Here is a 21228-nt window from a genome sequence, read left to right on the forward strand (position 1 = left end):
CCTAACACATTTGGAAATTTACAGTAGTGACACCAAAACTGAAGTGAGTCTTACCTGTATCAGCTCATTTGATTACAGAAGGAATCGGCTGTAAATTTAGGAATTTGGCTAGGTGAGTCCTAGCACACGGAACTAAAATGTGAGGAATATAAAATAGTAATAAACTAAAACAGTCTCTCTGACTTCTGGTAACAGAATGGCAGGTTTCAAATACAGCATTCTTGCCCATGATGAGGTATGAAGCTGCTGTTGAAAGATCTGACAGGAATATTTTTCAACTGTAATCTGACAGATAAACTAAAATGTCTTTTAGGAGGGAAGAAGATTTTGTCAAGATTGGCCAGATTTTGAGCCAGGCGTTCATTTGTGCCTTTTAAAGTTCACTTGTGCCTTTTAAAGATCATTCTATCCAGCTATTCTTCACATATATCTAATTATCAATTTAATGTATCTGAGTGGTGCTTCAAACTCATGCAACTCAAAGCAAATGAAAAGCAAAGCAAGCAAGCAAATCTGAGATGCACATCAGATTGCAACTGCATTACACGGACACTGGAGAGGTTTTCCCAGGACCTGAAGATAACCATATCTTATGGTAATATGCAAGGGCTAGATAAAGTTTGTGAGGAAGTCTCTAAAATGCAATTTGGCTTCCACTGAAGTCAGGACCAAGGTTGTCCAACCCATTAAATGTACAAGGTGGGAATCTCCTGCAGGGAGGAGCTGCTGCAATGTGTTCCTACAGTGCCACTACCTATACAGAGACTTAGCTCTGATGCTGCAGTGACAGGCACGATATACAGCTGGGGAGAGAGAAAACAAAGATCAGCATCCAGAACAAGTTGCCTTTGCAAGTAACCTAGCAATTCTGTTAATAAACACTGCATTGAAATTCTTTGTCAGTTGTTTTCAATCATTCCTGAAAATATTGGAGGGCCTAGGAAGGAACTGTAGGTACTCCTACCTTTAACATTGTATGGAAAACCTCATTTAAAAAAAAAATATCAAAGCACTTAGGAAAGAAAACAAAAGTCACATTAATTGACAATAATTTTTTTCATCTCTTCTGAGAATGTTAAGAAAATAACAAGAATGAAAAGTGTAAACAAACAACAAAAATTCCAGCTAGCTCCAAACAGCTCTGGAATTTTTAAATGGTGGTAAACTGCAAAGAGAAATAAGAGGTGATAGTGATAGAACAAGAAGGGGAGAAACTTTATGGTCTTATAAAATAGTTTAGCTAATTACCATGCAAGTAATTCATTAATATTTCCTCACTGTAATTTATATTGCCATAAACACTGGATGATGCTAATTCTTTTTAAAGAAGGACAAGTAATTCTCAGATGCAAAGATAGCTGGTATCATATTTGTAAATAAGACAGAAATTGCTCAGTACTTAGTTCCCTTAGTCCAGCTTCCGTTTTCTGCTGTCACTGCTACAGCTTCCTGATGTAGTCATTTCCCACAGTTTGGCAGGGTCTTAAGTGTTTTAGAAAGAGTTTATGCTAGAAATGATAAAACATGACATACTGCTTTTTTGGTCAGCCTGGTGTTTTTGTTTTATTAAACAGGTGAAAAATGCAGCGGCCAATGTACTCAGGGAAACATGGTTAATTTATAAAAACACAAAGCTGGTTAAAAAGATAGACCATGCGAAAGTAAGGAAACATCAACGCAAATTCTTGCAAGCTATTCATCAGTAAGTACTATTTTGCTTTGTTTTTCCTCTCCAGGTGTTCTCTCTTTTTCACTTCTTTTCTCTCTTTCTGTTAGCTTCTATCTTACACTCTCCCCTTCTCCCTTTTAACAGAATATTGCTCTTGAGTTTGATTTTTTTCTCTGAGTAAGACAAAAATAAGGTTTTACTGTGCTATCTGTTTACAAAAGAAGGTATGCTGAAGGTATGCCCAACACAGTTTAAATCAGAATTGTTTATAGGTTTTATAGGAGTTTTTCATGCTTCTTGAAATAGCTATGACTTCTTCTTTGTCCTTTGCCACAGAGAATGTCCTTTGTTGTTATGTATTTGCTTACAGGTGGTAAGATACAAGCAAGCTGCAGTATATAGAAGAAAAGCAAAAAAAAGAAAAAAATTGTAGTAGTTATTTTGATAATTTCAGATCAGAATGATGTGATAAAAGAGAGGCTATGAGTGTGTATGTAGCATTTAATTAAAAAAGAGTATGCATCAAGCTTCATTTTTACAGCTCAACAGTAATTTGTTGCCATTTCCTCAGTGGATAAAAGCAAGTGTTGGTCAATCAGCTACTACCCCTGACATAGAGAAAATGAGAAAATACACCAACAGACATTTTATGACCCTTGAACACCTCTGCCATAATTCAGATGACTTCTTTCCCTCTGCTGAACTCCAAAACAGTTGAAGAAAACCTGAGAACTGTGAACGGTTTAGTAGGACTAAACTGAATTATGGTAATTCCAGTATTCATCTGAAACTCCTAATACATATTTGTCATAAAGCACATAAAACCCTGAAGAATTTCATGGTGATTCAGTTCCTTTTCCTTGGACTACACAGAAGAAAAAAAAAGAGACTTTTGTCACCAAGAACCACAGACCCATCATAAGGGATGGTTAGGACTCATGCCACTATTTGTTCTGTTTGATGCCCCATCCAGCCTCAGGCTGCCATTTGTCTGGCCTATGAAAAGGGTTTTCCAGAGATACTTGAGGAAATGTAGATAAATTAATCAAGGTTCATTTTATACTGATATTTTGATAACATCTGTGTGAGTCTGTGTGTGAGCCAGCCTGTGAGGAGAAGTGAAGGAAGCATCCATCTGACCCACGTACGTTCATTAAAAGGACTCCTATGTCTCATCTTGCATGGTGAAGAAAAAGGAAAAGCCAGGTTATCTTATTTCCTATTAGTAAATTTAGGCTAACAGTCATTGCTTCTCTGTTTTGTAATTGTGTTTTAAAAGAATAGGTAGCTAAGCTTTGAAGGTATGAAGTATTCTGTAAGCCTTGATTACCATATCATATTTAGCAGACTTGCCATGTTAAATGTTACTGTGCTGTTACAGACATACTTGAGGTAATGAAAGGACTGCAGAAGTTGAGGCGTTTTCCCCAAGGATAAAAAAGTATATTTGTGCAGTATAGTCATCCTGCTTAGCTTAAAGGATTGGGAAGCAGGGAGGGGTGGGAGAGGGTCCTGGGGTAGAGAATGGTGTGTCCTTTGCATCCTTTGCCAGACTTGAATGCCTTATTGAAAAACTTATTCCTTAACATTTTACCTTTCCTATTTATTGTTTGTGTGTGTGTCTTGTGTGTGTGCACATGTATTTAAAGACAAATCTAAAAAGCACAGCAGGCTCGATCTGCAGCTTCATATATCATTCAAGTTCAGAAGAACTTCACAGGGTGTAAACTATTGTTCTGCACCTGCCTTAAAAATTCATTATTCAGGTGGGGTGGAGAAGGTAACAGTAAGTTTTTTCCTAGCTGTGCCAGCAAAACTTTGAATAGCTGTGTTAATAATATATTTCCTAATGTTCTTTAGCACTCGCATCCCATTCCAAAACCTTGTCTTTAAGAACAAAAATTTGGATATTTTTCTCAGTATTCAGAAGAATGTCCCACGGATGGAAACATTGCTCCAGCAGTTTGCTTTCTTCCAGCTGCAGCAGAGTAGCTGGGTGTGATTTATTTTCTCTCTCTTTGCATCCAAACTTTTCTCAAGGGACCAAGGGACTCATGGTGGTATATGGCTCTCTTCCATTTTTCTGGATTCTTAGGATTTTTTTTTTTAGTCCTCCTCCTTCACCTTTTCAGTCATTTGGCTGGAGACGGGAATAAAAGAAGTGAAGCTTCAGTTTTATACAACAAACGAGAGCAGATCATGTTAACAGTCTCAAACTCACAGTCACAGCCCTAAAACATGATTATCCATGACTGTGCTGCCTTCCGCTGGTCTGGATCATTTTTGCTTCTCATGCATACTAAACAAGGTGAAGGTGAAATCACCACTCTAAACAATATCATTAAAAAGACTTTATGAATTCTATGAATAAGAAAATGTACAGATGATAGTTAATGGGAAGGTTTCAAGGTACTGAAAGTACTTCATCATGACAGCAGGTGGATTTAGACTCCACCTGAGGCAGTTACTGGTTGGAAGCAGAGGCAACTAGGACTTCCCACCTGCTGAATCGAGCCCACTGTGCTCATTTGGTTGTTTTAGTATATTTTACAGTTTGTTTTCTTTTGTTTTGTCTTTTTATTTCAACAAAATGAAAATAGAGCTCGGAAGTAAGTTGTATGAGCCCTTCCTTTCTAAATTTGCAGAGTTTACCACTGTCTGCATGCAAAAAATAGAGTCTTTATTTGTGAACTTCGGTGGTCTGATTGCTACCATGGAAACGCGATCCAGAATCATGATCTTTTGCTGTGATAAGTGAAGTTTATAAAATCAAGGTGTTTCATATTTTCTCTTCGTGAACTTAAGAACAAAAGTCCATCAGTTTTCTTTAAATCTGGCTGCTGCAGCTAAAGACTTGCCATTACCTAGGTATACGTTTTTACAGACTAACATCTATCACACTGGTGTCAGTTGGTACGTGTTTTGCTACATTGTCAATGATTTGCTCAAAATTTTTAAGTGGACATATTCACTGGAAAACAGGTGTGTCAAGGAATCTGAAGAAAAGTGGAAAAAACATGTTCTGCAAATTGTCTGAGAGATGTTTACCAAAACACCAGGATTGTCATTCTCCAGTCAAGTCATTACAAACTTACCTGAGTATTAGTTACTGAGACTATGATGATACAGCTCCATACTTTGGAAGTGCTTCCATATTTTTGCTTTAGCATTGCTCCCACTCACAGACTCTGAAAGCAACATTCCTACAATCTGTATTTATGTTGTGCTCTAAAGGAGGCCTCCAGGGGAAGAAGAGCGTATCGCATTCCAGTAACAAGATGCTGGAATGTCAACTTTATGCAAACAGTTGGTTTCTACCTTGTCGGAGTTATTTCCATGTGCTAAAAAAGATATTTCAATCTTCATAACTTTCTCATGGAGGTTAGCCTGGATAATAAAAGAAATGCTTAGTAACCAAAGATTTGGACACAAACTTCCCAATTCTGGTGTATCTTGAAGAAAACTTCCATTAAAAAAAAAAATATATATATGTATATATTTATATTGCTTCATCTGTTTCTTATCATTTAAGAGGTCATTTGTAGCCCTTTTCCCCAGATTCCTTTGGAAAAATAAGCACGTCTGCGTAGGATTCCTTCCCCAATTCCCTCAATTCTGCCTCTGGATTAAAATAATTTGTAGCTATCTTGGAAGCATCAAGCTGCTGGAAATGAAGAGAGTTGTTTGCTCCCAAGAGTTTAGGGAAATAATCCTGATCCCAATGAAGCCATTAGCAGTTTTGTCATTAACTTAAAGGGGGTCAGAATTTCATCCCCTACATTCAAAATACAGAGGAACCAAAATGATTTTCCACATTGTTGTTTGGAGCACTTTGAGGCTTACAGAAGTGAAAAAGAGTAAGTCCTTCTGAACTGCTGTGGCTCTACTACAAAGACTGGCATTGACATGGGGTTCTTTTGTGCCACTGCTAGAGTTTACTTTTTGTTTATACAAGAACAGGTTTATATGCCTTTGTGAAATCATGTTTGTTTTATAAGATACACAAAATTTTCTAAATAACATAATAATTGAGAAATAGGCAGAGTACACACTGGCAACCCATGTGCCACAAAATACTGCCAAACTTACTTTGATTTGACAGCTAACCAAATAGTTCGCTTGGCTGGCCTATGGCATACTAGTAGACTTACCAAGTCTCTTATAAATTGATGTGCTGATTTTGAAAAAGACTGTGTCTTGCTTCAAACATCCAGCAGAAAAGTCGCTAAAAGTTCAAGTAATCCTCTGTTGGGAAATGTTTAACAAAGCACTCAAATAATAAAATGCCTATTTGTGAAAATCACATCTACAAACCCTTACTTTACTAAATATTTACTTTGATTCAAAGAACCCATAAGAAAGATCATGTTCCAAGATTGTGTATAACTAATTAATAACAATGCAGATAGGTAGGCATCAGAGAAAAATACATACTTCTTGTATAGTTTCTCAATTCTCTCGTTTAAATAGTGCATTGAAAAGGTATATCTAATATACATTTAAAATGTAAGCATATTCAGATTCACAAATTATGTAAGAAAATGAAGTGTATTGGCAAGTACATTGTTTATTTAGCTGCTGGTCAGATGGAAGTTGTGTTTAAAGCAATAAGAAACTCACTTATCACTGTATCTCCATCAGGTTCAAACACCTGCTAACCCAATCCATTTCCGACAGAACAGGGCTAATACCTGTATCTAGTCATGTAGACATGGGAAGATTCTTGATTACTACAGCATTAATGACAAAAAACAATTGTTCTATGTTTCTTCCTATGTCTACTTGTCACGATACTGAGGCTTTGAGGAATGTTTTGGCTTTCTTTCATGTAGTCTGGATAAATTGTTATCTCCCTTTTTGAATTCAATTTTAACCATGGCAAATAGTATTCTCAAGGACATCACATTTCCTTGCTCTTTCCTTTTTTGCGGTGTTGAAGAAGCATGCTTCTCATTGTAGCAGGCACATGACCAATTCTGAATTTACACAAAGTACTCAAGGCATTGTCCATGCAGTTATTTGTTCTTGTAAATTTTATGCATGCTTTTTAGAAATCCTTGCATGACTACACAAACACACAAATCTGACTTAAGATTCCACTTTTTAGATTAAGAAGTGTAAAAATGGAACAAAGGAAACTGAATGATCAAGCCAACACATTGGTGGACCTGGCAAAGGTTAGTAGGCAATTTTTCTTGTTTTAATGTTTCAAAATGGAAGAATTTGGAAGTGAAAATATGCACTGTATGTGCAGGTATTGTTGACAAGTTTTGTATTTTGGTTTTGCTTTTATTTACAGAAAAAGGAAATACGCATCTGTTTTAGGTTGACACTCATTAAGTGAAACATCTTGTTTATGACTGACCAAAGTTTGAATGCACCATTTGTTTTTTGGGGGTGGGGGTTCATATTTGAGAAGGATTTCACAATCAAGAGGGTGATCCTGACTGCTGATAATGTGAAGAGTCACCTGATGGATGAGGTGACTGCAGTGATCATGGTAAGTCCTGAACTATGGCTAGGCTGTAGTAGTGTAATGCTGTGTAGTTAAGGGGTTACCTGTCCAGTGACAGTGTGTTTGCTGTGAGGAATCATAGTATGCAGGCCAAAATTGAAGGTTCTGGTTTTCTGTTCCTATTTTCATATGAAGCAGAGACATTGGATAAGTTGGTGTAGGTCTGCATTTGATCACATTTTTATAATGAACAATAGCTGCCTACTTTGCTGATAAATTGTAAGAGTAAGGGTTCATTAATCTTTCTTCAGCCCTTCAAGATAAATTGCAAACTGCTTGTCTATTGTTGCTGGCTTCTTTTTTTTTTTTTTTTTAATATGTATATAATTACTAGAGAATATCAGGGTTGAGCTGAGAGCATTCCAGGTTTCACATTAGACCTCAATACATTTAAGGATCTTAATTTGAAGCTATATTAGAAGTGTCCATTGCTTTTACCTAAGGGTTTCTTGTACACCCCTTTCAGGCATCTCAAAGCCTGCCTCAATTTAAAGTACATCATCAAGGCAAAGATTAAATTCTTCAGTGTTCCTTTGCCTTTTGCTTTAGAGAACCACCTGACAGCCTCACTTGCTGAAATACATTTCACTCTATGGTTTCTAGCAGTAAATAAGTAATTTTCACATGCTATTTAATGTAGAATAGTTTGCCTTCAAGTAATATGCTGGCATCTTGAAATATCAGGCAGAGAAATGCGTTGTCAACATTCACCTGATAGTGAAATGCTTCATACTTCAGGCAGTCAACCTTTCAATTTTCATTCCCTTTGAATGGTTTATAAACTTCAGCCAGTTTGTCTACTGAATTACATCCAATTTTAACTTTAGTTTAGTCTAATCTGAAGTCCTAGAAGAAGGAGAAAGTCAGTCATTTTTAACCATTTTCTGGCCTCAATGGCAAGAAAAACTAATGGAAGTGGCAAAAAAGTGACAGTTCATGTGAACAAACATGTTTCAGATTACATTTTTATTGACCTGTATGGCATTTAAAATTGTCACTATATGCTTTCTGTAACCAAATGTGGTTTTGCAGTGGGCAAATGGACAGGGGAGCACAGAAGCAGAGGAGTGTACAATTCAGCTTTTATTCCTTGTCCTGCAGTTCAAAAACAGCCCACCCAACTACTTTTGTTACAGCCAGTTCAAGGAAACCTGGTTAGTTTAAGGAGGAAGCAAAGGAACAAAATCTGTGTTCTGCTTAAAAGTACAAAGGTGTTTAAAGTGAGAGAAAATGCAGAAGAGTCAAGAATGCATCCCTGCTGTGGCACATGAGTCTTCTCAGGGTTTACACAACTGTTTCTTGGCATGATGCATTTCTAAGCACCAGAACTTCTGAAAAAAAAGGTCTGCTGTTTTGTCTAATTCGTTTAGATCTTGGTATTCAAAGTGCTACTCAAAATGTGTTATGTTTCTGCTCAACAGAGTTAGTAAAAAGCTTGTTCTGAATTTATATGTAAAATTATTTCACAAGGCTATATCTTTTTTTTATTACTTTTTTTTTTTTCCTTGTGGAGTACAAAAGTGTTTGCAAGCCCTTGTAGATTTTACTGCATGTTACAATATTTTTTAAGATCTATCTAAACCTTTGTTTACGTCCTTCTACTTTCAGACTCAAAACATCATGTATGACATGATTTCTGACTTAAATGAAAGAAGTGAAGATTTTGAGAAGAGAATTGTTACTCTGGAAACTAAACTGGAAACTTTAATTGGTAGTATTCAAGCTCTACCTGGACTGATTAGCCAGACAATCAGCCAGCAACAGAGGGATTTCCTCGAGGCTCAGATACAAAATTATGATAAGCATGTTGCCTACAGTGCTGAACGATCACGATCTTTGTCAAGAAGAAGGAGATCCTCATCCACAGCACCACCAACTTCATCAGAGAGTAGCTAGAAGAGAATAAGTTAACCACAAAATAAAGACTTTTTGCCATCATATGGTCAATATTTTAGCTTTTATTGTAAAGCCCTATGGTTCTAACCAGTGTTATCTGGGTTCTGATGTCAGAATCCTGGAAACCTGAACACAATGTTTTAGGCCAAAATGAGTGAAAACTCTTTTTTTTTTCCCCCGTCCTCCTCTCAGATGCACAGTGAATGCACCTATTATTGCTATATTAGATTGTTCCTCCTGTAATTTCACTAACTTTTTATTCATGCACTTCAAACAAACTTTACTACTACAATATATAATATAATAAAAAGGTTAATTTCTGCACATAGTTGCTTGGTTACTTGGACTTTAACAGTTTTTTAAAAAGCTCACAATCAAAAGGCCTAACTGTAAACATTTAAGAAAGAAAATTGAAGCTTAATCATTATCCCTCAGTATGAAAACCAATTCACTAAACTTTGCTTGCAGTGGAGGGGGAAAAAAATCAGTGTTCATCTAACAGTGTGCTGAATAATATATAGTCATTTTAAAAGGTCACTGACAGCTTCAGTTTCTGAAGGGATTACTTAAAAACATAGTTTATCCTAGAAAATGAGTTAAGAAGTATGCTATGGGTTTTTTAAGATCTTCTTAGGGCTTTTGTTTAACACGCATTTGTACACACGCACATAGATAATACATATACATATATATATATATGTATATAAAGTTATTTATGCCATGCCCATGGCAAAGATCTTTTAAACTGACTATTTGTAAAGCTGCTGATGTGCAAAAAGCACAGGAAGGGTCCTATTCATTTATTTGGAGTCTCATAATTACTCCAGGTAAGTATGTCCAGACAGAAGCATCACTTTCAAGCTGGAAGTCTCCCATTAGTGCTACTTGGTTTTGGAAATATTGGGTTGTTCCTAACTCTCTCTGCTTCCTTTTTTTTTTTTTTTGTATTTAGTGCTTCTGGAGTGAATGACTGACACACAGAGTTGGAGTGTACACGCTTGTGTGATGGCAGCACAACGTCCTGTATACATTATGCTTAGATAATCCCTGTGGTTTCTGCTATGCCATCAAGTTTAGCAAGAAACTTTTAACAATATTTCCAAAAAATTGTAGTAAACCTGCTGTAGACCGGAGTTATGTGAGTGGGGTATCTGTACTATGTTACTTCCATGCAGAGATAATAAGGTCTTCTTTCTTGAGAAACCAAAGCATAGTGTACATGTTTGTGAAAAAGTTCTGGCTGACTTTTCTTCTTGTTTATATTCCAGAGTAGCAAACCTATGTAAGCTTAAATGCTCAGCACATGCAACTTGCATTCTTGATTTCTATTTATAAGCAGGAAGTTATAAGACTTTATAAAATATTTTATCATATTTGATATTTATAAAATACACTAGCCCTGCACCCTCCCCTCTTAATTTACAGTGAAAGGTGACACAATAGCTAAGTGTAACAAGTAGGTATGGCTAACTGTTTCCAAGGAGTACTACATCTGTCTAGATGTAACTGATGTGCATGTTGTAGGGAAATGATGATTGATCTACAGAAGTTTGTGAGTTCTGGTCAGTAGCAATAGCCAGGGAGGACAGTAGTAGAGAAAGTCAGGGCAGCGTGGTGCTAGATAAGGCAGGGGAGCGGTTCTCTCCAAGCTCCCGAAATTCCCCAAGCCAGGTACAGAATCTGAAAAACAACAGACACTTTGGGCCTATTTATAATAAGTGGTTTGCCTTTTTTTTTTTTTTGGTACAAAGTATAATAGATAGATGTAAGTTACATACAGTGGCATTGCTTGTTTATAAAAAGCTCACGTGTTTCTCCAGCACTTTTATGTCTTTGAGAAAGATGATGACTTTGCAGTATTTCCCCCCTGGATGAGCAGCACAGTTGCATACCTTTAGAGTGCCTTCCTTATAGACTGTGGTATTTTGTGACTGGAAATAATAAGCTGTATGTGCAGTATTTGCAGTTCTGCTTTGGGGATTTTTCTGTTTTTGTGATGTTCATCTCTCTCAGTTACCAAAGGACAAAAAAAAAAAAAAAAAAAAAAAAGGGGATATTATATAGTGCTAATACTTTACTAGTCCTAAACTGGGTGAGATTTTGAAGGGTCATGAGCCCACCTTCTTCATCCTGTTGGTAGAATTAGAAGTAGTGATTAATAATACTGGAATTTAGTAGTCAAGTTGCAGAATTCTTCCTTGAATATTTTTCTTTTTCTCATTCTCCCATTTTTTGTGTTTAATTTAAGAATGTTTTTCTGTCATTGAAAGTGAAATATGTGTGCTGTAGTTTAAATGCATCCTTTGTCTTGTCAGTGTGAACTAGCTCTTTTCTTGCTTACTACATCTTTTTTATATTTTAAGATTCTTTTTTTCCCTTTTTCTCCTCTGGGTTGTACAATGGGATTTTAAAAGAACTGTAGTTCCATATTGAAAATTCTTGCCAATCTTTCAGAGTTAAGTTTGACTTAAGATCTGTCTGCAAGTATTGAGCTGGTTTATTCTGATGTGAGAGACCTACTGTCATCTTTGACCTCTCAGTCTTGTGTTACCCATTACAACACAGGAGACCAAACCAAGCAAACCTACTAACTTCTTGCTGTAGCTTTATGCAGGGAGGGCTGATGTGATGCGACTATCACCATCAGTTGGGTTCTATAACAGTCTGCCAAATTCTTTTGGATTTCTTTTGTCTTAGTTTTTAAAGCAAACAGCAAATGATGACACCGTGAAATATTCCAATTCAGTTTCTTAATTCTCTCTAAAGATCACTACAAATATTTTATCTGCATTTTTTGTACTGATGAGTCTTTTCTTCTAATACCTGGTTTTGCAAAGCACTTAAAGTACTCCATTTGAATCCAATCCAAGACAAGACATACACAGACTTACATTCGGGAGAGCACAAAGTACATGGGTTTAATTTTCTGACTCCTAATACAAGATTCCCTTTCATCTTTCCTTATTAGAGTCTTGTACCACAAATTCCATTAATGATTTTTTATTTCCAAAACTCAAACTCTTTCCCCATGTTCAGCATATCAGCTAACCAAAAGGAAAAGTATCGCTATGACTGATCTCTGAAACTGCTTGTGTAGTTGAACATAGATTTTTCTTAGGTTTTTATTTGAAAGATCACTTACAAATGACAAGGAATCCCTCTCAGAGCATATAGCATATTTACTATGTTACAGTTGAAAACCTTCATGCATACCCCTCTTCACTGATTGGAAAATTCAGCTTTCACTTGTGATTGAACATGTCCTTTTCACTGTTCCAGGTACTAATTTAATTTATCAGTTACTTTTGAGTCATGTTGCAAACTGCGGCATTTTTAATGACACTTAGCAAAGATATCTTGGCTGTAAAGACTGGAATGTAAGATCACATGTAGGCCCATTCACCATGCTTAAAAGTAAGTACATTGATTTAAGTAGTATTTGTTTTAGTTACATTTAAGTCTTTGCAAAATCAGAATAATATGTTCACACCATAAATAACTTGGAAATTCCTCTGTAGTTCTTAATTCTCTAAATCATTATCTTTTATAAGCCTGCAGATCTTCCTGGAAAAGACCCGTGCAAGTCGGCCATTCTTTACCTCCCATGTCTCCGTAAAGATGGATCTGATTCAGAAAGAACTTCTCTAAAAGTTAAGCAACCAGCTTAGGATCCCTGAACACCTTCTGGAACTCCATACCTTTCCTCGTGAGATGTTCAAAAACCATGGTTTCCTAGAATGGGTCTGAATCACTGTTATAATGAGAGGTCAAAGATGGGTGGTAGGCAAACTGTTTTACTGGTGATCAGTTTGTAAGACTCTTTCTATGTCAGATCATACATGGACATTGATACAATGCACATTAAAAGCATATCTACGTATGAAATAATAAATGGTTTAAATATGAGTGTCTCATATTCAGAATAAAACCTATTACCTTAATCAGTAGTACAAATGTTAATTGTCTGAAAGCTTTTTTTCCCCTAAGACTCGTGAAAAATCCTCACTAAGTTTTATCTTCAGAGAGAAGGTTTTCTGATTAGTGAGTCTGTTCTCACCATCTGTCAAACTTTTTGTTGCTGAAAGATATATACATTTTTTTTTCATTGAAGGAAGCCTTTAAAGTCCTTTTGCCTTTTTAGTCCACTTCTCACAAAACATTTACTAAGTGGTGAGAAGCAGCCAAGTAAGGGGATGGTGGGGAGGTGGGGTGCAGGAAAAAGCTAACACAGTAGTGTCTCACTTTTAGCAACCTGCTTCCATCAGGGTATCTCCGTGCTCAAGTAGAAGCAGACACAAATTTCCCACCCCACAGCACTCTGGCCATCATGCAAGCCAGCTGGAGCCCAGAGGAGCACTGACACAGTAGCACCATCCTGATGTGGACCTTACAGAAATGGTTGGCTCAACAAGAGTCAACAAGAGTTCAATGAGAGTATGTTGAACTTTATATATGCATAAGAATAAAGTTAGCCTACATCTGTCAATCCATGCCATCAGGACTCATGAGTCTGATCTTATGCCTGCCAGCATGCTGGGCTGTATCATCAATTAGCCTTTTTCCTCCAAAACATTTAGGAAATATCTACAAGGGTCTTTGCCCTTCCATACGTGGGAAAAAAAAATAAAATACTTAGGAGACATGTTGTGGTCAGGTGTGCACAGGTATGTCTCTGACCTGCCCAAGTGCCTCATCATCTGCATATCAAATCCTCATCCAGAAACCCCATAGTGAGCAAGCACAGCACGGAGCACATCTCTCAGGAACAGCCTGAAATGCAAGATGAGCAGAAGGAAGAGGAGGGTAGAGTGTTGGTAATTCATGCAATTCTGCTCAAGCCTTACGGCTGAGCACAGTACCACGCCTAATGCAGTTGCCTGGCTTCCTGCAAAGAAGTGCTTGCAGCCAGGCAGCTCGGCAGAGGACTGGAGCAGGTGCGGTATGGTCTGGGCTCGTGTGTGCAGATGTGCCCTACAGAAAACTAAAATGCATTCAGTTGCCAGAACTGGCATGACCATATTGCTCTATATTTCACTTTATCAGAGATGCTGTTAAAGTTTGGCTAGGTCAATAATTTCCAGGCTTTCCTATGAAGAAGTTTCTCCTGCAGGGGACCCTTTCTGCATAATATATGTAGGGCATGCAACACAGCTGCAGTGCAGGAAAAATCATAAGCTACAAACATGTACCTGTTGTAATCCAATGTGGCAAGTAACCAAATCAGATGGAGAAGTAAAGCCTAAAGTGCTTTATGCTGACTTTCCTCGAATTCAAATTCATTTAAACCCAGTAGTATCTTCAAATATTTAGGAGAATCAAGAGAGTTTTCAATTATACATGAAGAAAACAACAAGCTTTTAGTTAGAGTATGAGGTTCTGCTTTAAAAGGATGCTTACTCTGACCTCTTGTTGGCTTCCAAACCTGCGTTTCCAAATATGCCAAGTCTAAAGAGGAGCTGCGTGTTTGGCTCTGTGGTTACAACAACACAGGTCTTGGAGCTGAAAAGCATCTCTAGTCTAGTTAAATGATCAAATGTCATGTGGCACCAGGAATAGTCATGAATTTAGAAAAAAACACTGAGGTATATACATTGACCAGCTACAGAGCTTGGCTGCAGATCTGAGGAAGATTTAAGTGAAGCCTCACTCCAGGTCTGAAAGTCGTGGGCATTAGACAAATCATAGAATCATAGAATCATAGAATATCCTGAGTTGGAAGGGACCCTTAAGGATCATCAAGTCCAACTCTTGACACCGCACAGGTCTACCCAAAAGTTCAGACCATGTGACTAAGTGCACAGTCCAATCTCTTCTTAAATTCAGACAGGCTCAGTGCAGTGACCACTTCCCTGGGGAGCCCGTTCCAGTGTGCAACCACTCTCTCTGTGAAGAACCCCCTCCTGATGTCAAGCCTAAACTTCCCCTGCCTCAGCTTAACCCCGTTCCCGCGGGTCCTGTCGCTGGTGTTAATGGAGAAAAGGTCTCCTGCCTCTCGACACCCCCTTACGAGGAAGTTGTAGACTGCGATGACGTCTCCCCTCAGCCTCCTCTTCTCCAGGCTGAACAGGCCCAGTGCCCTCAGCCGTTCCTCGTACGTCTTCCCCTCCAGGCCTTTCACCATCTTCGTAGCCCTCCTCTGGACACTCTCCAACAGTTTCATGTCCTTTTTATACTGTGGTGCCCAGAACTGCACACAGTACTCGAGGTGAGGCCGCACCAGCGCAGAGTAGAGCGGGACAATCACCTCCCTCGACCTACTAGCGATGCCGTGCTTGATGCACCCTAGGACACGGTTGGCCCTCCTGGCTGCCAGGGCACACTGCCGGCTCATATTCAACTTGTTGTCTACCACGACCCCCAGATCCCTCTCTTCTAGGCTGCTCTCCAGCGTCTCATCGCCCAGTCTGTACGTGCAGCCAGGGTTTCCCCGTCCCAGGTGCAGGACCCGGCACTTGCTCTTATTGAACTTCATGCGGTTGGCGATCGCCCAGCTCTCCGACCTATCCAGATCCCTCTGCAAGGCCTTTCCACCCTCATTCGAGTCCACAACTCCTCCAAGTTTGGTGTCATCAGCAAACTTGCTCAAAATGCCTTCTATTCCTACATCCAGATCGTTTATAAAAATATTGAAAAGTACCGGCCCTAAAATGGAGCCTTGAGGGACCCCATTAGTGACCGCCCGCCAGCCTGACGCAGCGCCATTCACCATAACCCTTTGGGCCCTGCCCGTTAGCCAATTGCTCACCCATCGTATGATGTTTTTATTTAGCTGTATGCTGGACATTTTGTCCAGTAGGATCCTATGGGAAACCGTGTCAAAAGCCTTGATGAAGTCCAAAAAAATCACATCAGCTGGTTTCCCTTGGTCCACCATACGGGTGATCTTATCATAAAAGGAAATCAGGTTAGTTAGGCAGGACCTACCCTTCACAAACCCATGCTGGCTGGGACCAATGACTGCTTTGTCCCCCAGGTGCGCCTCAATAAGTTCGAGAACCATCTTCTCCATGATTTTACCAGGCACTGACGTGAGACTGACAGGCCTGTAATTGCTAGGGTCTTCTTTCTGACCCTTCTTGAAAATCGGCACAACATTTGCCAGCTTCCAGTCTACCGGGACCTCTCCAGACTCCCAAGATCGTTGAAAAATAATTGAGAGAGGTTCCGCGATGACGTCCGCCAGCTCCTTCAGCACCCGGGGATGAATCCCATCCAGACCCATGGACTTGTAGGGATCCAGGTGGAGTAGCAAATCCCGCACACGTTCAGGGTCGGTTGGGAGTTTGTCATCCCCACCGTCCCGGTCCTCCAGCTCAGGGCACCCTGGGTCCCGAAGCCCATCATCGGCATTGAAGACAGAGGCAAAGAAGGCGTTAAGCGTCTCTGCTTTGCCATGCAATTACACTTCCTGACAATGAGGTCTAGGAACACAGTGTGCATAATATCCATCACCTTATGGAAAAGTCATCAAACTGTTACAGAGATAGGAGGTCAGCTTATTGCAAAAAGTTAAAGCAAGATTTTTTTTATTTTCTTTTTAACAAAGAACTCCAAACTACTAGAAACAAGGAAAAATTCTGAAAAATCTTGTGACAGATAGATATTTCAAAAGACAGGCCTCTAGCCTCCAGAAAAAAAAAAAAAAAAAGTAAAAATAAACATGCAAGAGATGAGGTTTCATGCAAACATAAAGCAAAAATCAATCAATAAACAAACAAACAACAAAACAAAACAAGCAACAAATCACAAGAACAAAAGCTACCTAAGGAGCAGTTTTAGACACTCAGAATTGCTCTTCAAAAAACCTTTATGATGTATTGAGTAGCAAAAATATGTGCAAAATGTAATGTGGCAGTGCTCTGCCAACCCAAAGTGAATGAGACCAAATTCCTGCTGCAGCAGGATTTCTCCTTCCTGTGTGGGAACCACAAAGGTCAGCACATGGACATGACATACACGTATGAGAACAAGAAGTCTATTTTAATCCCTCCTAAATTTAAACAACTGTTTCCAATACAAGGTGGCATAACAGTAACTTTCAGACCCCCCAATACTCTAATTTCACAAATATCACTTACCACAATGGTGATCTGAAAGGCAGGGTAGCCCCAGGCTACTTGGGAGCAAGATCCAGTCTGAAAGGTCACAGCCCCCTTGTTAAGGTTCATAACCTGGGAGTCCATTCTTCCACCTGCATCTCTATATATTTCACTGCATTTTTATATTTCTCAGATAGTCTGATGGACCGAACATCACATCTCAAGCACCGTAAGTCAGCACACATTTTGACGGGCTGTAATGCTGCTGTGCGGAAACCACGGGGTCTGCTGCTCTACTGCAAGAACAGGCAAAGCTGTACCACGCAGCAGGGCCTCCTCTTCTGACATGTGCCAGCCTTTGAGATCAAAACCACCAGCATCAGACATCAAGGCTCAAGAGGAACAGAACTTACTGTAGTGCTCTGCCTGGCCAGTAAGATTTAGGAGCTTAGCTTATAAGTAGTTAAACATTAAAGTCTTATGAAGAAGAGAGAGAGATGAAATAATTGTGTCAGGCCTTGTGTGAAGACAGGCATTGACTAGCCCTCTAAAAATTGTAGACTGCTTTTCCAGCACTCCAATACTCAAGATTGTATTTCCTGGTTTGCTACCCTGTTTTCTCCGATGTATCAAATATTTTTAGTGATTCAGCTCTACTTATTTCAGTTTGAAGGAACTGCTGTAATACAGCAGCAAGAAATACGTGCACTTCCAGAAGTACTGATACTCTTTTCAGCAGAAGGGAAACAGAAGAGGGTTGGGCAAGTGGTGGATAGGCTTTCCAAACAAGATTTGCAATCAATGTCACAGAAGTAGAAGTAGGACAGAGGGAGGGTTTGATCCTCAGCTGGGACAGCCTGGTATCTCTCTGTTAGTGGTCAATGGATAGGGTTAAATTGTTCTTTGATGGCTGTGTCCAAATATGCCATGGAAGAGCATGGGCTAGCTCTACAGACAGTGTAGGCAAGGGGTGGTGCCTCGTGGCAGCACAAGGTATCTGTCTGTAGCTCAGACTCCACCAGTGCGAACATCTACTTCCCCTGCCGGTGTTCTGCTCAGAGTTGTCCAGCTGTTCATACAGTATTCAAAGAGGACTAGACAAAAAAATCAGACAGATAAACTGCTCCCATAGAAAATATTTGCTTTTGACTATTTAACATTTGCCTTCTTTTTTCTCCTGAATTAAAAAGATTAAGAAGGAAGGCATATGAAGAACAGTGTCAGTTTTATTCAATAGGAACAGGCTGTTTCCATGACATTTGTGCATTAAGCTTTTTCTAAATGACAAGCAGGTTGGCAAAGTCTTCTTTTTGAAGGAGGCTGTCTTCACCCTCCCCCCTTTGATCTTTGCTCATTGGGTGTAAGAAAGACATTGTCAGGCAGAGGACCTTGTGTAACCTTCCAGCCTGATGAAGAAAACGCTTCCTATTCGTGTATGAAATGGCAAGGTGATAACTGCTGGCATTTCAACGCAGAATTCAGGATATGAAGTTCCACCTGCTTTGACTTGTTCTCCTTGTCCTGCAAGGAGCTAGGGAATAGCACACCTTGCACGGCTGCACAAGTGGCTCTGTAGTTATTTGACCAGCCCTGACTCAGTTCAACTGAGCGCATGATAAATAGACCGAGCACCAAGGCTAGCTACAAGGCAGCCATACAAAAGAGCACAGGAAAGGATGTGGTGATTTGGGCCTTGTGAAGAACAAAGAAGCATTATGCCACTGCTCAATACTTTATTTAAACAAAGCCAGAAGTTTCCCTGAAGTCTCTCATGTACTGTGGATCCACATAACTCTCAAGATGACTGTCATTAAATCTTGATGGCAAGTAAATTCATATTTCTGTTTTATGGCATTTCTGATAGATAACTCTCCCATGGAAGGGAAGTCACAGAGAACAACGTTCATCTGTCCGAATTAATCTATAGGAAATACCACTCCTTTACCTGAGATTTGATTTCACACCCCTCAGAGATGGGGTCCCTCATCCATAAATATACTTGGAGTTCAGTCATTTTGCCAAAAGAAGAATTTTTGTTTGTTTGTTTGTTTGTTTGTTTTTAAGAGAAACAGCTAAACAAACCCCAAACCTGGGTACCAATGACCCTATTTGGTTCTATGTGGTTCAGCTGTCTAATTTTCCATATGTGCTCAGATGACTCAAACAGAACTATACTTATTAGAGCCAGAGGCATCATGCAGATTTCTTCTCCTGATCCTTTCCAGCTTAACCACCCATCAGTCAGCTTTGTGCCCTCTGTGACAGGATGCTCTCCCTGAGAAGGCAGGAAGGATGGGTTCTAAGGCCCAAACAAAATACCAGGAGCACATTTCCCTCCAGCCTCTCTCTTGTATTATTGGCTGGGAGGAATCCCTAGGGACTTGGTGCTTTGCTCCTTCTTCTTTAGAGAGTCTGAGACAGTCTGAACATTGTTATCAGGCACCCTGCACGTGTCACATTCACAACAAGACTGTTTCTGGTGGGATTTGGAAGTGAACTGACACGGAGCAGATCAATGATTCAAGTGCCAGAAACATTTTGAGAACTAATCACAGAATCACAGAGTCATAGAATTGTAGGGGTTGGAAGGGACCTCAAGAAATCATTGGATCCAAACCCCCTGCCAACACAGGTTCCCTAGAGCAGGTTGCCCAGGCAGTCATCCAGACGGGCCTTGAATACCTCCAGAGAAGGAGACTCCACAACCTCCCTGGGCTGCCTGTTCCAAATGCCATTGGAACCAATGCCATTGTTTGATCCATCTTGTGAAGTCAGTCCTAGGCTTTTTCTGTTACCCTTGCTTTCCAGAGAAAGGAAAAGGAAAAGGAAAAGGAAAAGGAAAAGGAAAAGGAAAAGGAAAAGGAAAAGGAAAAGGAAAAGGAAAAGGAAAAGGAAAAGGAAAAGGAAAAGGAAAAGGAAAAGGAAAAGGAAAAGGAAAAGGAAAAGGAAAAGGAAAAGGAAAAAGCCTATAGTACTTCTGATAGACAAAGCAAAAAGATAATTGCTGATAATTGTTCTAAAATCTCCTCTACAACTGAAGAATGAACCACCCCTATCCCCCTACCCCACACCCAAAATAATGGAATGATTCTGCATTTTGGAGACTAAAGGCTCCCAAGGGAGCCTGCAGCTTCACTGGTTCCCCTGCTGACACAGTGCTTTTGTTTTCTGATAGCTGCATGCAAGTGTGCCGTGTTGACATCCAGAAAACAGAAAATCTTCAGCATAACAGACACAACATTTTTTGATATGATGAGGAAACCACACACTGCTCTGTGTCAACAACCAGTTCGAAAGCTGCTCACCTGGCCAAGCACCATGTCTGAACACAGTCACATCCCACAGATGAGTAGCACCAAAATGTACCACATCAGCCAGCAGATCATTGGAGCAGAATCTTTTGTTCATATAGTGCCTGCACACACAGCACTGCTCCCTGTAGAAGCTGGCCAGCACTTTGGCCTTCCCATTTGTTCTTCTTATAGCCGTATTGCACCAGCTGTACCCCATCCAGCAGGTTACTTTGGTCCAATCAAGTCCAAGTAAAGAAATATGGGTATTTACATGAATCAGCATGACTGTCTTGAAAGGTCACAAAGATGAGTGCTTGATATTCTACTAGAGTGCTGCTTTAATAATAAAGGATGTGCTTATATTTTTATGGCATGTTATGTTTCATATATTGCTATAAACCATCAGGAAGACAATGTTAATGTTGTTTTTGACTTTTCTATTAATGCCAAATAGGCAAAATCTAGTAAGCTGTTGAAAGTTAGGCTATGTGCTATTTGAGTGATGGTTGTAGGAAAGCTTAGTCTGATCAAGGTTAAAATTGCTTAGGCATAAAAATGTACTGAAAAGTTATAAAGAATTGCTAAACTGAGAATTTAAGAACATTAAGAGCACGGTTAGCTACCATTTTAATGCTGATTTCCCATAGGAAGTTTTAAGTACCTGTTGTTCAATTAGCAATGAACTAATTAGTGAGAACGAAGATAAGGACTCTCCCCTATAGTTGTGATTTAAGAGGCAGTCAAATATAACAAGAAAAATCTTAACTCTGAGAGAAGTGGAGTGATGAGCCCAAACAGGGGGAAGTACTTCTTATT

General features: G+C 39.3%; 1 protein-coding gene across 5 annotated transcripts in view; it reads left to right on the forward strand.

The window, feature by feature from the left end:
• Window positions 1–13021, forward strand: part of KCNN2 (potassium calcium-activated channel subfamily N member 2) — a 77232-nt gene extending 64211 nt beyond the window's left edge. For all 5 annotated transcript variants that reach the window (XM_068666356.1, XM_068666358.1, XM_068666360.1 and 2 more), the window contains 3 exons: window positions 1575–1702; window positions 6777–6846; window positions 8793–13021. In XM_068666356.1, coding sequence (XP_068522457.1) covers window positions 1575–1702; window positions 6777–6846; window positions 8793–9080 — 486 coding nt within the window. In that variant the 3' untranslated portion in view covers window positions 9081–13021. The remainder of the gene's footprint in view (window positions 1–1574; window positions 1703–6776; window positions 6847–8792) is intronic.
• Window positions 13022–21228: the final 8207 nt, after the last annotated feature.

This window comes from Anas acuta, chromosome Z (genome assembly GCF_963932015.1).
Source record: "Anas acuta chromosome Z, bAnaAcu1.1, whole genome shotgun sequence".
NCBI classification, from domain to species: domain Eukaryota; kingdom Metazoa; phylum Chordata; class Aves; order Anseriformes; family Anatidae; genus Anas; species Anas acuta.